The sequence below is a fragment of the Lepus europaeus genome, chromosome 13, assembly GCF_033115175.1.
Source record: "Lepus europaeus isolate LE1 chromosome 13, mLepTim1.pri, whole genome shotgun sequence".
Taxonomy (NCBI): Eukaryota; Metazoa; Chordata; class Mammalia; order Lagomorpha; family Leporidae; genus Lepus; species Lepus europaeus.
Genome location: NC_084839.1, coordinates 42,450,110 through 42,469,336, shown reverse-complemented (window position 1 = coordinate 42,469,336; position 19,227 = coordinate 42,450,110). Strand labels below are relative to the sequence as shown.

Genomic DNA, 19,227 nt, shown 5'->3' with positions numbered 1-19,227 from the left:
TAGAGGCATCATTTCGTGGAATGTGCCCAGCAGACCTTGATAAAGGCAGCGGCACGTTTCTCAGCTGCAACTTGCCTGCAGTAAGGTGAGGGACCGTGTGCCATTTCCAGTGCAGTGGTGAATCCACACGGTGGCCATGAAGGCCGCGAGCAGAGTACGAGCGTCTGTGCCTCTTTATAGACAGAGAGCACAGTGGGCCACTGTGAGTCTTGTTGGTGGACTGCTTTTCAGGAAGGTAGGGTGGGAGTTTTGCTCCATGTAAAGTGAACACTTGCCTTGGGCGGGGTCCTTAACCACCACACTAGGCCTGTCAATGCTTCCACTCTGGCCCCGACTCACAACGGGACTGGAACTGAACATTCTGATGACAAGGAACACAGGAGGAAGAGAACTATGGAGCCGATTGAGAGGCTGCTCCTTTATTTTGCCCTGACGGCTGAGTCCCTGGGGTTTTTGCTGCGGGAACCTGGTAGCAGAAACATTGAACCCTGAAGCCTCCTAGGCGGCTCTCCGCTGGCCAGCCCTCCCTCTACTTTCCCATCCGTCTTCTCCCTGGCCAACTAGAACCCTCCCCCACGGCAGCTGCTCGTGGGTTCACAGATCCTGGAACAGGACTCAGTCCACATCTCTTCGTCCTTGTCCTGATCTCATTCGTAAGAAACTCTGCCCTACCTACCCTGCTGAACTCCGAAAAGGGCCAAGAGGTTGCCGATCCCCAGGCCTTTGCTCCCATTGGAATGTCACGAGTTCTTATTCGCTCATTCAACAAACCGTTTTACGCACATCGGACTTGTGCTGGTTTCTGGGAGTAGTCAGGTCAGACGCAAGTGCCCTGCCTCCAGACGAGCCAGATCCCAGAGATACCCGGCCGCCTCCCAGCTCTGTCCCTGTTCCCCACCTCCCTGGTGTTTGCAGGAATGCCGCTCCCAGCCCTCACTCTGCACAACTCAACCCCCTCATCATGTGCTCTTCCTGATCCTTGCAGATACTGTCTTGTTTTGAATACCTCCGTGTTCTGTTGGCTTACTTGTTTACTTGTCGCTCCCTGGAAAGTGAAAGTTCCTTCAAAACAGAGACCCAGGTCAGTCAGTTCTTCATCTCCCATTGCTTTGTGTCTAGCAGGAGCTCAAACAGTGCCCACTAAGATGAAATGGAATTGGAATGTGCTAAGACCTGTCTACCATGGGCAAGGCTGAATGGTTAGGGTTAGTTGTCAAGGTCATGCTGGCTAGTTATCAATGATAAGGCCAGGGCTTTAAATCCGCACAGCACACCAGGTGATCTGACCTTGCTCGGTTTGAGCAAGACTGACCTTGAGGAACACAAGGTAAACCAACACTGGACAAAGAGCAAAACATCCAAACAATGTTCCCAAGGCAGCCCCTTCGCAAGACTCACGATGAACATCTCTGATCCTTGTTTATGATCAGGCATGGTCATTCCCACTCCCTGTTCCTTCCTGAGTGCCCACTGCATAGAATCGCCCCTACACTGGCATGGCCAACCCTTGCTGGCTACACCATAGGCACATTACAACCGATCAAGCTGATCCCTGCCTTTAGTATGACTATCAAAAAGTAGAAGTGATGATATACGTCAACAGATCTCTCTTGGTCCCAGTTTTATTGGCGGCTCCGGTCTAGGATGGGACATTGTCCAAAACCTGGGGAGTACCTGTTACTCTCAGTTTACCTATGCTCTCCCCCATTGCTGTGACTTCCTCATGGAGAATCAGCAGGCCATCTGCTTCCCCATCCTTCCTCCTCCCTGGGTTCAATCCTGGTGTTCCAGAGCCTTCCCCCAGAACCCCTCGATGGCCCCGGTGCAGGGGGCTGGACCCCTGCCCCAGCCCTGGCATTGGTGGGCAGGGTCCTGTGCCCTAGGGTCTTACCTCTGGAGCTATGTAGTCAGGGGTGCCACAGAAGGTGGTGGTGGTCACGCCATTAAGAATCCCTTCCTTGCACATCCCGAAGTCGGCCAGCTTGCAGTGCCCTTCAGCATCCAGAAGGATGTTGTCCAGTTTCAAATCCCTGAAAGACAGCCCAGGGCCACATGGTGAATGCTTCACTCGCCCCAGTATGGTCTTCTCGCACTGAACAGTTGTGCTCACCCCAGGGAATGCTCCAGAGACAGGAGTCCTGGAGGAGGCTTGACCTGCCCCAAACCAGTCTTAGACCAGGGGTTCTCTCTTGTGATGCTCAACCTCCAAGGTGCCTCTGCTCCCCTCAGTTGGAGGGAGGAGATTCTGTTGAGCCCAAGAATATATCAAGACTGCTGTGTTTCATAGATTAAAGTCGCAATGCACCAAGACCCTACTATGTGCTGAAATTCCTATTTTAAACCCTGCTGTGAGAGAAAGCAGCAGCTTACCTACCATCCTCTGAGTTAGCCCTGGGATCTTCTGGGAGGACCAGGCTGACGCTTAGTATCAGCATTGCACTGGACAAAGCCACCTGGAAACGAGGTGCTACCTTATGGGGCATGACTGCATGATTGTGCAAGCTGCTGTGTTTCCCAGAGAGCTGGCGCAGGTGCTGAGTGCTTCCAGGAGACAGTGACCCTCAAGGGAAGTGTGGGCAGAAGGTAAGATGTAGGTGGATCAAGAAGGGAGAGGGTAGGAAAGAGGGCAGGCAGCACAGCTGATGTACAAGGTAGTGAGGAGGCTGGAGCCGTGAGCCCCAGTAAAGAGAAGGCAAGCCAGGTGTGCTGAAACCAACTTGGGAGACACTAGAGTGCCAGGGAGAGGGGCTGGGCATTCGTGATGAGAGCAATGGGAGCCCTGCCCGCGCGAGCCTGCAGCATCGGCAAGACCAGACTTGTAGGCGCAGGCAGGCTGAGCGGCGGGGAAGGGCCTGAGGGTAGGAAGGCAGGCACTGGCCACAGTCTGGTTATGTGCGGCAAGTCACGGCTGGGCCGTTGGGCTGGCCTCAACCAGCTCAGCTCCCTTGTGCCCAGGAGTCCCACAGGTCTGTCTAACGGGGTTCTAGGAAAGATTCGCCAAGCACGGAGCCCTCAAGCCTGGCTCCGTAGAAGAACTTAGGCTGTTTAGATGGAGCGCCCCGTGTTGGGCCCCCTCGGCAGCTGCTCTGGGCTGAGAGGTCTTGCAAAGAAGGCCCACTCGGCTGCACACAGAGAGCAGGAGGGGCCGTGCTCACAAGCCTGCTGGCGTGTGCACTTGAACTCCAGTCATCACCAGGGACCCAGGCCTGGGTGCAAAGGTGAGGCAGGAAGCACTTTTGGACCCGCCTGCCTCGTATCCATGACCCCGTTTCCACTTATAGCTGGGGCTCCTTGAGAAAAGAGCAAGCACACGAAATGTGCTGTCCTCAGCAGACGCTCACATACTATGGAGAGGGCAGTGAGCCCAACCCAGCCGAGTGCTGCAGCTCCGGCTCGGGGTGGGGGAGCAGGGAGACACGGCTTGGATTCTCATCACCACTGTGGCTCGGCTCTGGTAAAGTCACCTTGTCTTCTCTGCCAAGCTGGGACGACACAGCCCTCCTCGGAGGGCTCATGAGACGCTGTGTGTGAGGGCAGGGCGTGTTCAATATGGCGGCATTCACTGCCTTCATGTACAAAGTCAGAAAGCCGGGCACCTGGCTTGCCCACTGGCCAATGGGGGCAGCACCACGAGGCTCAGGTGTGGGGGCAGCTGGCTCAAACACCCTTCGGGCCCCGGTAACCAAGGTGCCTTGCCAAGACCCGCGTGGCACAGCCAACGACAGCACCGGCACTCTGTCAAGGCTGCAACACCCCCATCCTCGTCTAGCCCCTTGGTCGCATTTTAACACACATAAGAGAATGTGAGTACATAATTATTTCCCCTCTTTGAGGCCTTCCCTTTTCCCTTGATCCACACTCAAATTTTTCTGTCTTGGCACATAAAAACTCTCCTGATTCTTGCTTATGGCTGTCTAAAATTCCACCATGTTTCCTGGGGGATGTTTAGGATGCTGCCCATATTATGCAATTATGAACAGCTGAGGCATTGTGCACGTGTGTGAAGGTAACTGCACATTTCCAAGAAATATTTCTGAATCAGATACTCTAAGAATGTGAATTTTTGGTGGAGGCTGTCAACCGGCCTTAGGGGTTGAACAATTTACACTTCCGTCAGCCATTTATGACAGTGTTTGCTTCTGCATATTCTTGCCAACATGGTAGGTTATCAAGTTTTGGCAGTCTGGGGAAGGAACAGTGCCTCACCATATTCTTCAGTTTTTCTGTAAGTTTGAGCACCTTCCCCCTATATTTAAAAGGCATATGTGCTTTTTTTTTTTTTAAAAAAAAGATAGCTTCTCATTTTTATTGTTGTTGACTTGTAGGAGCTTTTTACATATTAGGAAATTAATTTATGTGGGATAAGAAGAGCAGATACTTTCCCCAGTAGTGCTGGACTTTCGACACTGCTTATGGTGGTTTTGTCATGTTGCTATTAATTTTTATGTAGCTGAACTGATGTTTTGTGTGTTTTTTTTTTTTTTGGGGGGGGAGTGCATTTTATGTCTTCATTGAAAAGGCTCTATTCATTTCAAAATTGTAAAAGCATTTGCCTAAGATCACTCCAAGTACTTTTATGCTGTCATTGTATAAACAAGAAGTCTCTGATGCATTTAGAATCTGTTCTGATGAAAGAGGTGAGGTTTCTGTCTGACTTTGCTTGTTTCTGGATAGCTCCAGGGTTGTCCCATGGATCCTCTTTCCCCCATGGGCTGAAATGCTGCCTTTATCAAATAAGGGCACTGAATCGCCATAAGCACTTGGGTATTTCTGTACTCTCTGTTCTATAATTTTTTTAACTATATTCATTTAATTATTGCAGGCTTATAATCTGTACTTAGACCCAGGAGTGTTGGCCCATATTCTTTTTCAAAATTTCCTGCCTATTCTTGCTTATGTATCTTTCCATATGAACTTTAGAATTGTTTGTTTAGCTAAAAAACAAATTCTGGTGATATTTTTATTGGAAAAATGCTCAAAGTTATAAATTAACTTGGGGAGGACTGATATTTTTACAATGTTGAGTGTTCCTATCCAATAACGTTGTTTGTCTTTCTGCTTTCTCAAGTCTTATCTGTCTCCTTTAGAGATGTTTTAAGGTCTTCTCACATGGATTTGAACACTTCTGGTTTTATTTTATGGCACACTGCTGCTTGTCCCTATATTCATTTTTACTTTCTTTCTCAGTAAGCATTATTTTTTTCTTTTCCAACCACACACACATTGCCTCGCTGCTATAAACTGGAATGAAAAGTCTGCCTTGGGGCTGCATATGGTTAGGTGACTGAACTGTAGCCGATCCTAGTGTGGAAGTCTCCTTAAAAGGCACAGCCTTTCTCTTCCTTCGCTTCCCTTCCTCTACCTGTTGCCTGAATAAGGACATAATGCCTGGAGTCCTAACAGTTACCTTCCACCAGAAAGATAAGGATCAACCCCTAGGAACCCACACGGCACCACCCACCCCCAGGTAACTTTCAGATGAAAAAGACAGAAACTTAGATCTTATTTAAAGCACTGTTGTTTAGAGTTTAGGGATGAGTTGTGACTGAATCCTCTTCTAGATAATCCATGCTATTATTTTATAGTTTAAATTCCTTCTGTAAATGAGGTCATTTCTCCCATGAGATCTTCTATCTGGCTGCATATGCCTGAGGTGGCTTCGCAAAGTTCAGGGAAAATGCATATGATGAAAAAGCTATGCGTGGATTTCAAGTTTTTTGAGCCAGAATCAACTTAATGCCATTTTCCACGAACTTTTTCAAGTGCCCTCGTGCATGCCAGCTATTGGTTTCTGCTTGTCATTCTGTGCCTTGTCACTCTACTGAATCTCTTGATTGGCACCAAGGAGTTTTCCAGATGATTCTCTGGATTTTCCACATCATCTCCTTCTCAGACTTCTTGCTTCTCGCTCACTTCTCTCGGACTGTGGTGAGTAGCACCTCCAGAACAATGACATGGAATCTCCGGGACCCTAAGCATCCGACTGCCCTGACCTCAGGATGGCCACATCTGTCACTTCCCCTGTCCTCCGCCTTGTCACTTGCACCTGCATTGATGGCTATCTCACTGTGTTCTCCACCAGCCCGAAGACTTCCACGGAACCAGCTTCCTCCTTCATGTGCCACAGGGCCAAATAGGATATGGGAGAAGAAAAGCAGGCCTTTCTAGCATATGGTTTCTCAACCCTGACACACTGGGGCAGTGGGATGACTGCACCTCGCCCTGTGCATGTGTGTGGTGTATTGGAGGGTCGAAGGGGGCTGTCCTGTGCATTTCATGTATGGCGTCATCCCCGGTCTCTATGTGTTAGATGCTATTAGTACCCTTCTCCAGTTGTGTTAGCAAAAACATTTCAAGGCTTTGCCAAATATCCCCCACGGGCCTTGGGCTGACATCCACTGCTCTAATCCAACCTTAAGACTCGGATTGCCTGGCCCAGATCATTAAGCCAGAGAGGGTTTGAGAGCAGTGCTCCTGTGGTAAGGCAAGCATACACATGCCTGGGGTGCCCTCTGCCCAGTGGGAGGCAGCAATCCTGACCACACCAACTTTCAAGCGTCGTCACCCACTTTTTCCAATGCATGCAGAAATGGGCTCAGAGAAGGCAAGTAAGGTGCCAGAAGTCACACCCTTGGTAATGATGTGGGCTAGACAGGGAGCTAGCGAGGGACAAAGAGCTAAGGGGCTTCCTGCAGCAGCCTCTGTGCTGTAGCTCTGCACAGCTAAAAATTCTACCCCATTCCATGCCCATTCAGTACAGCCATTTACCCACAATGCACCCGAGTCTCCCCCACCAAGCAGAAGATGCCATGAATAACACAGGTACGCTTAACTGCACATGGAGACGCCATGGAACCTTCCCGGGGGTCATTGTGTGCACTGAACCGCACCCAAACTCCACCCCATTTGTATATGCAGTAAGGGCACCGTGCTCTACTCAACGAAGGGGAACACTGAACTGGAGGGGGCAAGATTCTTCCCTTCCCGCAGTCACTTCTGAGTGTGTACGATCTCTGGAATCCCATCAAATAAATCCTGCTCCATTCTTGCACTTTAAGTCTCTGCTTTGATTTCATCTCTTATACTGAGACAGGAACTTGGACTAAATCCTGCTCGGGGACCCTTGTACCTCCATAACAGTGAAGAGGCAGCACTGGGCTGACCCCAGGTGACTGCTGGTGACCACCTTTTCATTAAGGCATGGAAGACACAAGGATTGGAAATCTCGATTTCATGCATGGACCCAGATTCCTCCAGGCTGAGAAGAGAAGGCTCTGTGGCCAGCAGGAGCCCACAGAGGCCACCAACAGGGACGGACAGATTTAGAGGCTGGATGGTAAAACCAAGGCTCCCCTGGGTAGGAGCACAGATCTCTTCCAGAAAATCAAAGGGCATCGAGAAAGGAAATGCCCCAAACAACACACTTGAAAACGTTCTATGTGAGGGGCAAAACATAAGACCAAGTAGTTTCAGGGGAAACCAAAAAAGTTTGATTTCTTTTTTTTTTTTTTTAATTTTTTAAAAATTTTTTTTAAATTTTTTTTTTTTTTGACAGGCAGAGTGGATAGTCAGAGAGACAGAGAGAAAGGTCTTCCTTTTTGCCGCTGGTTCACCCTCCAATGGCCGCTGCGGCCGGCGCATCGTGCTGATCCGAAGGCAGGAGCCAGGTGCTTCTCCTGGTCTCCCATGCGGGTGCAGGGCCCAAGCACTTGGGCCATCCTCCACTGCCTTCCTGGGCCATAGCAGAGAGCTGGCCTGGAAGAGGGGCAACCGGGACAGAATCCGGCGCCCCGACTGGGACTAGAACCTGGTGTGCCAGTGCCGCAAGGTAGAGGATTAGCCTGTTAAGCCATGGTGCCGGCCCAAAAGTTTGATTTCTAAGGCTGACTGTGGGAGTAGGGACAGGGAGGCGGCCTTGTGGGTGCAGACCAAGACCCCTGAAATGGGTTTTCTGTGAAGTGGGGGAGGAAGTGGTCCACACGGAGGGAGAATGAGGGTGTGAAGAAGCCTACGTCTCAGCAGTGCAGTGTCTGCTGCACGAGACCCGTGGGAGGTCAAGCTGGGTTTTTAGCCAAGGCAGTGACAGTGCGCCGGCTGCTGCTGTCTCGAGCAGTGTGTCTAGAATAATCTGAGATGCGTATTTTGACTTTGAAGCACTGCCTCCCAGGAGCAGCTGTGTTTGCATCTGGTTCTTTGTAAAGTGGTTCACAAGTCACGAGTTGCCAGTGCCTAGTTGTTGTGCTCTGGGTTCCCCCATCCTCTCTCTCTCTCTCTCTCTCTCTCATGCAGAAAGGAAGTGACGTGGTTCTGAATCTGCATGCTAACTCTGCCACTTACTAACTGGATGACATCTGGCTCCACCAAAAGTATCTTCGAGACTCGGTCTTCTTATCTGTTCTATGGGGAGAATACAGCCGTGATCTCGCATGATGTAACGTATGCGGAAGCTCTAGCACGGTGCCTGATACATGGCAGCGCCCCCCAGAAATTCTCTGTCTTCTCCAGGAGTCTCTGGCTATCACTTCTTAAAATGCATATCCCCTGCTGGGACAAGTCCCTGAATTCCTAACAGCTCGTTTATTTTTGAAAAAATGCGTATGAGTTCTTCTTACGTCCAAGTCACTGAGATAGCTCCTGTGGAATGCTAACTATGAAGCATGTGCAACTTTAAAGTATGGGAGAGACTGACAAATGATGAGATGATGAGAGATAGACACACAGACACTGTAACTTCTTGCAGCCCAGTGAGGAAATCATAGATTTCTCTCCCTGGGGGACTGGGAAATGACACGGCTCACAGGGACACAAAGTTCCCTAGGGAGGAAAGCAAGGGTGAGGGCATAGGTAGGGACAGGGTGGAGCTGCACAGGTGTGCGTAACCAGGACCAGGGCAACAGCTTCCAGACACTTAGCACAGCCCTCAGGACCCCAGATCTCCACACTGGGGGCACAAACAGGGTCGCCTTCACTCCCCAGAACTGCTCTGGGTGGTAGATATCTCGATCCCAAGACTTGGGGCTGGGTGGGAGTGGGGAGCAGCCTGGTTAGGCAGAGGCTGGTGAGGCGGCCTGGGACCTGCACTTGGGCCTCTGTGGAATCCTCTTGGCCCCTATGTGCTGCTCAGCTATCTCATCTGAATTTACCCTTTCCCAGTGGGACTTTCCCAATGTGGTGGTAGATTCCAAGGGCCAGAAAGTTCTACCTTGGTGAGCCACACGACTTTTAGCAAAGGGTTGGCGTGCAAGGCCCCTGTAACATATCAGAAAGAATGGGGGAAATACATATACCCTCTTGACTTGAAAATTGTCCCCAAGAGACCCTGCTGTCCCCGTACCCACCGCCCAGCACTCAGCTTGTAACGCCCTCCTTCCCCGGCGTCCCTATCCACAGAGCTCAGGGCCCAGCGCTGCAGACATGAAGATAAGAGATCAGGACGCCAAGGATTTGGGTTAACAGAGTTAGGCCCCCGGGGAAGTCATGAAGAAACTCTGCTTGTTTTCTGAACAAATAGCGAAGACTGGTGAATGACTGCGGTTAATCAGATGGGAAGAGAAGCTCTCCTGGCAGATGTTGCCACACACCTCTGTCAGTGTAACATGCTCAGGAGGCAGCCATGATGCCCTGCGTGATGCGGGCGGCACCCTCCTCTCCCAGCATTCTCTGTGGTGGCGGCCAGCACCTCCCATTGCAGAGACCACCTGAGGCTAAACGGGGAGGCCAACCCCCATCACCTGCGCCTCACAACCAAAGGCCTCCTTGGTTCCAGGGTCAACAGGAGTGACCTTTAAATTGCCCACTGCAGTGCTGATATCTGAGGGTCTGTGGCAAGACTCTATCCGGGGCCAGCCTGCAAGGAAAATCTCTTCCAATAGGAACATTCAATCATTTAGGAAGAAAATAATAACTACCTTTCCTTTAAAAAAATCTCCAAATGCTTTTGAGAGCTGGGCTCAGTGTTAAGTCTCTGACATTCAATGTCTCCTTTCATCCCCACAAATGCTCTATGAATCTGGTGGGACTGTTGTCCCCTTTTCTGGAGGGAGAAAAGGTGTGAGGGGTTATTCATCTGGCCCGGGACACCCAGGCGATGCGGGAGTGAGAGCTGGTCCTGGCTGACCTCGCTTCTATGCTCGCAACCACTTGCCGACGTTTCTCAAGAAGATGAAAAATCACATGCGCACTCCTGCTCTTTCGTGGGCTGCAAGACACAGCTGCTGCTGCCGGGCTGGTGGTGGTGGTTTGTTTCTGAGTCTCTACACGCTTAGGAGATGGGACTGATAAGCTAGCGAGGCTCTGCTGGCCGAGCAGAGGGCCCCCTTGTCTGGAGGGTGCACACTCTCAGCCACTGCAGCCACAGCTGGAAACTGCAGCAATCAAACAGCATCCTGGGTGACGGCCAAAATAAACAGCCTGGGGCTGTACCTGGGCATTAAGACTTGGAATTACTGCAGAATAACTTATCTGATCACATGAGTGTCCGATTACTTTAAAAAAAAAAATCCAGTAATAAAGGCACAATCTTATCTTAATATTGCTGGATAGATCCTGATCCTGCTGATGGGAACCAGGCATTGACTGTGTCCCCAGCACGGGACGATCATGACACACCGAATCCTCCGTCCCTCTCCAGGCCGCCAAATCAACCTGTTCTTCACTAGGGTTCAGTGAATCGACCAGAGTCAAGGATGTGGCCGACTTGGAGCCAGGGAAATGGCTGCTTTTCTTCCTTGGGCGTGATCGCACTCAACCGAGAGAAAAGATGGCCAGATGAGTCAACCCCCGAGGACACTTCCAATCTAAGATCTTGGAAAGCAGGGGTACTTGGAGCCCATGAAGCTTGCACTTGCAATCCTGGCTGTGGCACACCAAACAAGGAGTCAGCCTTGGCCAGCGTGGCTTCTTAGACAACACAGAAGCCAGACAATGCTCTCCTCCCACTCACATTCTTCCGTGGCACCCCAGGGACATGGTGCCTAGCATGGCAGGAGAGATCCTTTGTGGTCTCCTTCAGCCTGGCCCTCCAGCTTCATCTCTCAACCACAGCCTCTCACAGTCCAGACTGGAAGCCTGGGGGTCTTTGGGTGTCTCCTGTCTCCTGTCCTGAAGTCCCGGTGCTGGCTCCACTGTGAGTGTCTTTCACAAAGGACCACTCCACAAGGGCAGGGTGTCCAAAATCCCTGCTCACAAGGCCTGATGCCATCTGTTGTTGAAATGCTTGAAGACATCAGAAGGGAGGTGAATTCATGGAATGTGGCCACAGGCAATCAGATGGCCTAAACATACATTTCCAGATAACATAAAGGTCTATGAAAACAATTTTAATTGAAAACTATTAAAATCAAGGCCAAGGGGCTGGCATCGTGGTACAGAGGGTTAAGCTGCTCCTACGATGCTGGCATCCCATATGAGTGCCAGTGCAAGTCCAGGCTGCTGCACTTTGGATCCAGCTCCAAGTTAATGCACCTGAAAAAGCAGTAGAAAATGGTCCAAATGCTTGGGCCCCTGCCACTCCTGGCTCCTGGCTTTGGCCTGATTCAGCCCAGCTCCAGTCATTGCATCCATTTGGGGAGTGAAATAGATCTCTCTCTCTCTGTCTCTCCCTCTCTAAGCCTGCCTTTCAAATATATAAATAAATCTTAAAAAAAAAAAAAAGAAAAAAAGAACCACACACGATAGATTCCTAGCCATTGAGATTTCTGCCTTCTCAAAGATGCCTTGCCAGGCCACCCTACCCAAAGCAGCCCCACCATTGCCTGCCCCAACCCTTTAATCTCAGCCCCAGCGCCTTGGTCACTTCCTTCATAGCAGTGCTCACAATGTCCATTATTTTGCTCATTTATTCCCTTGGCTATTATTGGCTTCCCTCGCACGAACTCCATGAGAACGAGGGCAGCGTCTCCATGTTCACAGCGTGGTCCCCAGGGCCCTGCAAAGTGCCTGGTACTCAATGTTCACTGGCTGTCAGAATGAAATGCTGGGCAGGGCCTCCCAAAAGTCCCTTTCATGACCGTCTAGTTAATGGCATCATTGCAACTGGGAATACAAGTATTGTCTGCTCGGCTCTACTAAGTAATTATTCTACAATATTTACTCAGAGCCTGTTTTGGTGCTAAGGATAGAAGAGAAAGAAGACACAATCGTCAGGACCTCACGGGAGGGGTCCAGGGTCCAAAGGGATGGATGGACAGACATCCAGAGCACTTGGGATGGTGAGTTCCACATCAGCAAGACAAACAGTGTATCATCACTGCCCTTAGAAGGCCATAGCTACTGGTCTCGCCTTATTTGGGCCCAAGAATTTTCAGCTCAAAGTCCAGCCAGCACCGTGTCATCCCAGAAAGGGCCACTGCAGCTGAAAGACCAAGAGTAACCTTTTGGGGGTGGAGGTGGGGTGGGGTGTGCGGGGTGCCTCGCACAAGTGGACAGCAGAACCCAGCTCAGGGCCGGGAAGGCCAGGAAACCACTCTTCAAGATCCTTTCTCCAAGACCATCAGCTGCCAAGACCAGCATGGGGCCACCTTCCAGGTCCAGCCACACAGGGAGCCACGTGCTCAGAGAGTGGTCAGCCCTTGGCAGGTCAGCCCAGCCCGGAGAGCGAGCTGAGCGAACTCACATGCAGCTCCACACACGCTGAGGGGATGTTGGGGAAGCACGTCGCCCTGCAAAGTGGGGGTCACCCAAGTTACTTGGAGGCTATCAGAGACCTCAGGGGCAAGGCCAGGGGGCTGAAAACAGAGTGACCTCTGGGGGGAGAGAAAACAGATTTTATTATTCTTAAAAACGAACTCTTACATTTCTATTTGTTTAATTTGGCCACAGAAGGCATTTGCTTTCAGACCACGTGGGGCTGTTCAGCCGATCAGAAGAGTGAGTGTGTGTGTGTGTGTGCGCGCGCGCATGCATTCGCTATGCACATTATGTGTGCAAGGAAGGGACAGGACTGTGCTTGTGCCCACACAGGTGCGGATGGGCATATACCTGCAGCGGTGGGGACTCTCTGGCCCGTGGGCCCTATAAGCAGTGGTCCTGCCAAGGCAACAGCAAAGCATGATTCAAAATTCAAAACATCTATAGTAGGCTTAATTTCTTTTTTTTTTTTTTTTTTTGACAGGCAGAGCGGACAGTGAGAGACAGAGAGAAAGGTCTACCTTTTGCCGTTGGTTCACCCCTCAATGGCCACTGCGGTCAGCGCACTGCGAACGGTGCACCGCGCTGATCTGAAGGCAGGAGCCAGGTGCTTCTCCTGGTCTCCCATGGGGTGCAGGGCCCAAGCACTTGGGCCATCCTCCACTGCACTCCTGGGCCACAGCAGAGAGCTGGCCTGGAAGAGGGGCAACCGGGACAGAATCCAGCGCCCCGACCGGGACTAGAACCTGGAGTGCCGGTGCCGCAGGCAGAGGATTAGCCAAGTGAGCCATGGCACCAGCCATAAGCTTAATTTTTAAGTTGATGATTTTGTATGGCCCACAGATGATGTTATAAGTCTCTGAATGGGCCTTGGCAGGACACATATTAGTGGGTGAGGAGCATGCACAGGCCTGGGGGGATGAGGTAGGCCAAGAAGATGCCTCCTCTTCATCAGGGAGAACTACAGGAAGCCCCTGGTGCCCTCGGGAAGAGCACTACTGAGTACCTACGATGAACCGGTGAGCTCCACAATCTGCAGTGAGCGCAGGGGCGACCCAGCAGGTCTGCTCCCGCAGGCTGAGTCTGCAGAACCGGGAGGCCTCCAGTTGGACATGCTGATGGGGGGATTGCCTGTGAAGGCTTGGGTTGGCAAAAATAACACTGTGTGTGTGTGTGTGTGCAGGTGCATGCACACGTGATGAGGGTGTGGCAAGAGAAGAAAGTTCGAACTGGTTTGTGAGCAGGACATGGAGGGGCCAGGACGTGCACCAGAAAGACAGGTGCAGAGCCTTGGGAGGCCACGGCATCCAAGCACCCAGGCAGAGGGTGCTCTCTACCCAGGCCTGGTGAGCGGGGAATGAAGAGCGCTCATGTTTCCTAGGTCAGAGCCCAGGCAGAGTCACTCACCCTTATTTATATTTATTATTTTCCCTTTTATGCACTGCGAACTGTCATGAAGAACTAGTGATACGTAGGAGTTGTATTTTCAAGAAAAGACTTTGCAGTCCCATGGGGTATCAGGTACCCAAGTCGGCCCAGCGATTGACTTTAGTAAAGGCAAGAACTGTGAATTTCCACCCGGCCAATGGGTGGGAAAAAGCAACAGTTCCGCAAGTGACCCTGGGAGACAGGACCTTGCGCACGGGAACACCCCTGGCACAGGGAACGCGTGGGAGCGCCATGTGCCCTGTTCTGCATGAGCTGCCAGGCTTCCTGCCAGGGAATGTCCAGCAGCTTCGCCTGCCCCGGCCCCTGGCCTGGCCTCAGATCAGCTCCATGTTCCTGACTCCTTTCTCTCCCTCCGTTCCACCAGGCCCGGTGCTTCTGGCTGCCCTGCCAGCCCTCCCCACCTGAGTTGCTCCTGGGATGTCTTTACGTCCTGCTTTTTTTTTTTTTTTTTTTTTTTTTTTTTGACAGGCAGAGTGGACAGTGAGAGAGAGAGACACAGAGAAAGGTCTTCCTTTGCTGTTGGTTCACCCTCCAATGGCTGCCGCGGCCAGCACATCCGAAGCCAGGAGCCAGGTGCCTCCTCCTGGTCTCTCATGGGGTGCAGGGCCAAGAACTTGGGCCATCCTCCACTGCACTCCCGGGCCACAGCAGAGAGCTGGCCTGGAAGAGGGGCAACTGGGACAGAATCTAGCGCCCCAACCGGGACTAGAACCCAGTGTGCCGGTGCCGCAGGCGGAGGATTAGCCTATTGAGCTGCGGTGCTGGCCCGTCTTCCTCCTTAAAAACAACCCTCTTCCGCCCAACCTATAGGCCCTGTGAACTACGTCACATCTGTCCAAGGTCAGTGAGATAAGGTGGAGACTTCCTCTTCCGGGGAGCCTGCGTGGATAGTCCAGAAGGCCAGAGGGTCCGTGGAGGTGGCGGGGTGGTAGCAGCTTCAGCACACCTCTCCAATCCTGGTGGCAGGGGATAGAGATTTAGCTCCTCAGGTTCCCGCTGCCTCAGCCCTGCCTCCGAGTCTCCCCTGGGTCAATGCTTCCTTTTCACTGGAGGGCGATTTTGGGAGCAGACCTTGTTCCTGGTATCTTTTAGCTGAGACCCAAGCTGCCTCCCAGTGCATCTCTCCTCCTATCAGGAGCAGGCTGTTTTGTGGCCCCAGCCACGGATGAAGTATCAGTAAGTTGTGTTCATTGGGGGAGAGGTACTTACAAAAGGTCACCCCACCTCTGCTTTGGGGACAAGTGACACTCACAATTGTAAGCTGAGTCGCTCGCAACTACTGTGCAGGTCACAGAAGTGCACTGCAGACATGGGGGTACACACCCCGACTTCGGCAGACCCTCACATTCAACATGTACAGTTTTACTGGCCTTGAGCTACCCCGAGGGCCACAACAAGCAGCCATCCCCCCCGTGTAGAGTCCCTGTGTTTATGAAGCTGGCATGGGGCTAAGTCAGGAGGCCAACGACTCGGCCGATTAGGCGGAGACAGTGTCAAGGGCTGCGAAAGGGACATTTTCCAGCCAGAAAGCAAGGGCTCTGACACAAACAGGAACATGGGACTTGCTGCGGGTTCAGATCTGTGACAGGAAAGTCCTCCAGATACTCTGTTCTGAAATAAAGGAATCGTGATGGATTCATTTAAGCAAGTGTTGTGGCAAAGACGAACTTCACTGAACATGAAGGCCATGGCTAGCACGTGCTGTGAGAGTGTGCCCAGCATGGAACTCTCACTAACTCTGTCCAGCTGCATCTCTACCCTGGGCTAGTCATACTGCTCACTTTATTACATACACGCACAGGGGGCCATCGGTTTGGACTAAGCACCTACATTCTGCCCGACAGACCAGACCAAGATGGAGTTGGTCATGCTGATGTCCCATGTGTCCAAGAGGAAGCAAAGTGGTTTATCAGATCTTTCCAGAAATCGGGAGAGAATGAGGGAGAACAGACCAATCTCCAAGTTGGCCATGTTAGCTGGCATGATAAGGAAGTTCCTTCTGCTTCCACCCTTCGACAAAAGTAAGTACCCAGCCTTCCACTTGTTTCCATGGTTCTGTTTCCATGTTCCCACATTGTGAAACCCACTGGTCTGCCATAGCTGAGTGGGAACCCTCATTCTCCTTAGTAGATTGAGTCAGGAATCGCAAAGAAAAGCCAGGTAGATCTAGAACTCACTTTTTGTAATTTCATGTCTTGACACACATAATAAAGTGCATACATAATGTAGAATAAAGTATACAATGACTAATGTAATATAGATAAATAGGAGAGAGATGTTGAGAGAGACATGTTGGTTTTATATGTAAAATGAAACATACATGCAATAAGGTGGTTATGTGGCTTGAGAATGAGCCCAGGCAGCAGTAACTCTCAATCTCTCTTTCTCTGTTTCTCCATCACATACATTAATCATGTTATGCAACTCAGGGATCACTTACTGTTAGGGACGTGCTCTGAGAGATGAATTATGAGGAGCCCGTGTAGCTGAGCAGAGCTCACAGAATGCACTCCTCCAGCCGGAGACGGCTATGACACTGCTCGGTGATACCATCTGATGGGGCCACGGTTGTCTGTGTGCTCTGTGGCTCAGTGAAATGTCATTAAGACGTGCAGGACTGTATTTTTTATTGGTAATAAGAGATATGCATGAAATAAAGCACCTATACAACGTGGTGTATACTTTATGATTAATATATACCATATGTAGGGGTCCTTCAGAAACTTTGTGAAAAATGGAATTGAAAGATGCATACTTGGTGCAAAAAATTTCTGAAATATACACAGTTTTTTATTATATGCATTTTTCATAAATTTCTTGAGGACCCTGTATATAAAAAGATGTTGGCAGTTATATGTTGCCTTATATATATGTTTTACAGTATATAGGTGATAAAGTATAATTAACATGTCACAAATATTCAGTATAAGTACTTTTACATGTTTAATATAATCCATGTGTATGTGTAGTATAATATATGTGCATACAGTGTCCATAAAATCAGTAAGTTTAATAAAAATGATTATACTTAGTGGTGTTGGTTTCTTTCCAATTTTGAAATTAATTTTTATCAATCCAGTAGTTTTTGAGAATAGAAATGGAATCAACACCAACCAAAACAATAACTATTGAAACCTTAAAAGAATACAAAAACAAAACGGAGGAGCACGCATTTGGTGCAGTAGTGAAGACTTGGTCTGGGATGCCCGCCTCCCACATCAGACTGCCTGGCTCAGGTCCTGGATCTGCTTCCTGATAATCTGTACCCTTGGAGGTACCAGCTAATGGCTCAAGTAGTTGGGCCACTGCCACCTATGTGGGAGACCCAGATGGAGATCCAGGCTCTTGCTTTGGCCTGGCCTATGTCTGGCTGTTGCAGGTATTGGGGGAGTGAACCAGTAGATGGAAGGTCTCTCTCTCTATCCCCATTTCTCTGCCTTTCAAATAAAAAAAGATAAACAAATAATTTTAAAAAGCAAAACCAGTCATTTTAAGCTAGAAAGAAATCACTATTTTTTCATGTGCTTACAGTCCCTAATGGATGATAATTAAACAAATGCTAATATCCTAATCTGTTGGTGATTGTCAAGTAGGTTTTATTGCCAGAGATTAGCCATTAAGATATACACCCACAACCATACCTGCTCTTTTTTTGAAAACATAAATGTTCTGATTTAATGGAAAATCACTGCAGGGCACAAGTATAAACTGTAAAACAATTAAAGTCATAAATCTAAGTGGCAGCAATCCCCAGCCAGTCTTACAAAATCAAACTAAGCAGCTGCCAATCAGCAAAGCTCTGCCCTGGGCCCTACGAGTGCTGGGGCAAGGAACAGGCATAGGCAGCTTCTGGCTGGTAGCCTGCAGCCAAAGACCTGAAGACGGCTTGGGTTCCAGCTAGGAGAGGTAGATGGTCAGCTCCGGGTTCGGGAGGGTTCCCGAACCCAAGCTGCCTACAGCTTCCTAGTCAGCTTGTTCCTTTCCGTAGAAATAAAACCCATCATGCATGCATTCAGATATTTACAGGGCAACTACCTGATGGTAGTCCCTGTTCCTGGCACTATGGAAAGAAGCTCCCTACACACTCATGGAGCTTACAGCCTGAGGCAGAAAGAGAAACTCAACTCATACAGCAAAAAATTCTACAGAGAGGACGAGTGAAAGAGCAACGAGCATTTAGGCTGGGATTAACTCTGCCCCATGTCTTGATTCTTTTGCATTACTCAACAAATATGTACTGAGCACCTTCCAACAGGCTATGCCTTTGTGAGATGATTTTTAGGAGTTAGAATTTTAAGGCTTGTCTTCCTCCATCCACATGTTACATGAGGAGAGGGCCACAAAGACACCACGCTCAACGACAGAACCTGGTGAGCACCTACTGGTGCATCTCATGTAGACGAGCTCATCTCGTTCTCCTGTAGTGAGCACCTCTCTGCCATGGGTACTGGCACCACTCCCATTTTAGAGAGAAAGAAACTGAGGCCCAGAGAAGCTGAACACCTGGCCCAGAAGTCCACAGCTAGCATCAGGGTGGAGAACCAAGATTTCAACCTTGCGCAGCAAACTCTCAACCATAGCCTCTGTGTGTGCCCAGGCTGGCTGGTGGAGAAAGAGGGCCTGGGACACCGTGAACCCCTGTAGGAAACACTCACGTTGGCCACACTAGCCGTATTTGCCCCACAGCCACAGTGCCTGCTCTTCACGGAGGTGGCAGAGGAGGGCTGGAGAGGCTGACTGCCTGGGCACTCGCCGGTGGTCTCACTTCAGGATCACTGGCATTGCCTGCCCAGAAGGCCTTCAGGGGTCTAGCTCTCTAGCTTTGACTTCTTGGTCATGATAGTTCATTGGTTCATTGATCTTGTTTTGTAGTGCTCAGCCTGTGGGATGCCTGGATGACTGGTTATAAAATTAAGGACATAGGATTAGGGAATGTTTTCCCAGACAAGGACACTCGATGATGGCACTTAGGATGCTCAAGACCGAGCAGGAGACTATGTGTCTTAAAGAGCTGTGCTGCAGATCACCCTGACTCTGCCTTCTTATTAGTGATTCGGGACTACAGTGATTTAATCAGTGGAACCTCAGGTTCCTGGTCTGCAAAATGGGGATCAGAATACTCATTTCAAAGGCTTTCTGTGAATACTTAAA

The 19,227-nt window shown here is 50.1% G+C and overlaps 1 protein-coding gene across 1 annotated transcript in view; it reads right to left on the bottom strand.

The window, feature by feature from the left end:
• Window positions 1-19,227, bottom strand: part of PRKCE (protein kinase C epsilon) — a 503,276-nt gene that overhangs the window by 29,000 nt on the left and 455,049 nt on the right. Inside the window, exon 12 of the mRNA XM_062209377.1 lies at window positions 1,892-2,030. Within this exon, the coding sequence (XP_062065361.1) occupies window positions 1,892-2,030 (139 nt within the window). The remainder of the gene's footprint in view (window positions 1-1,891; window positions 2,031-19,227) is intronic.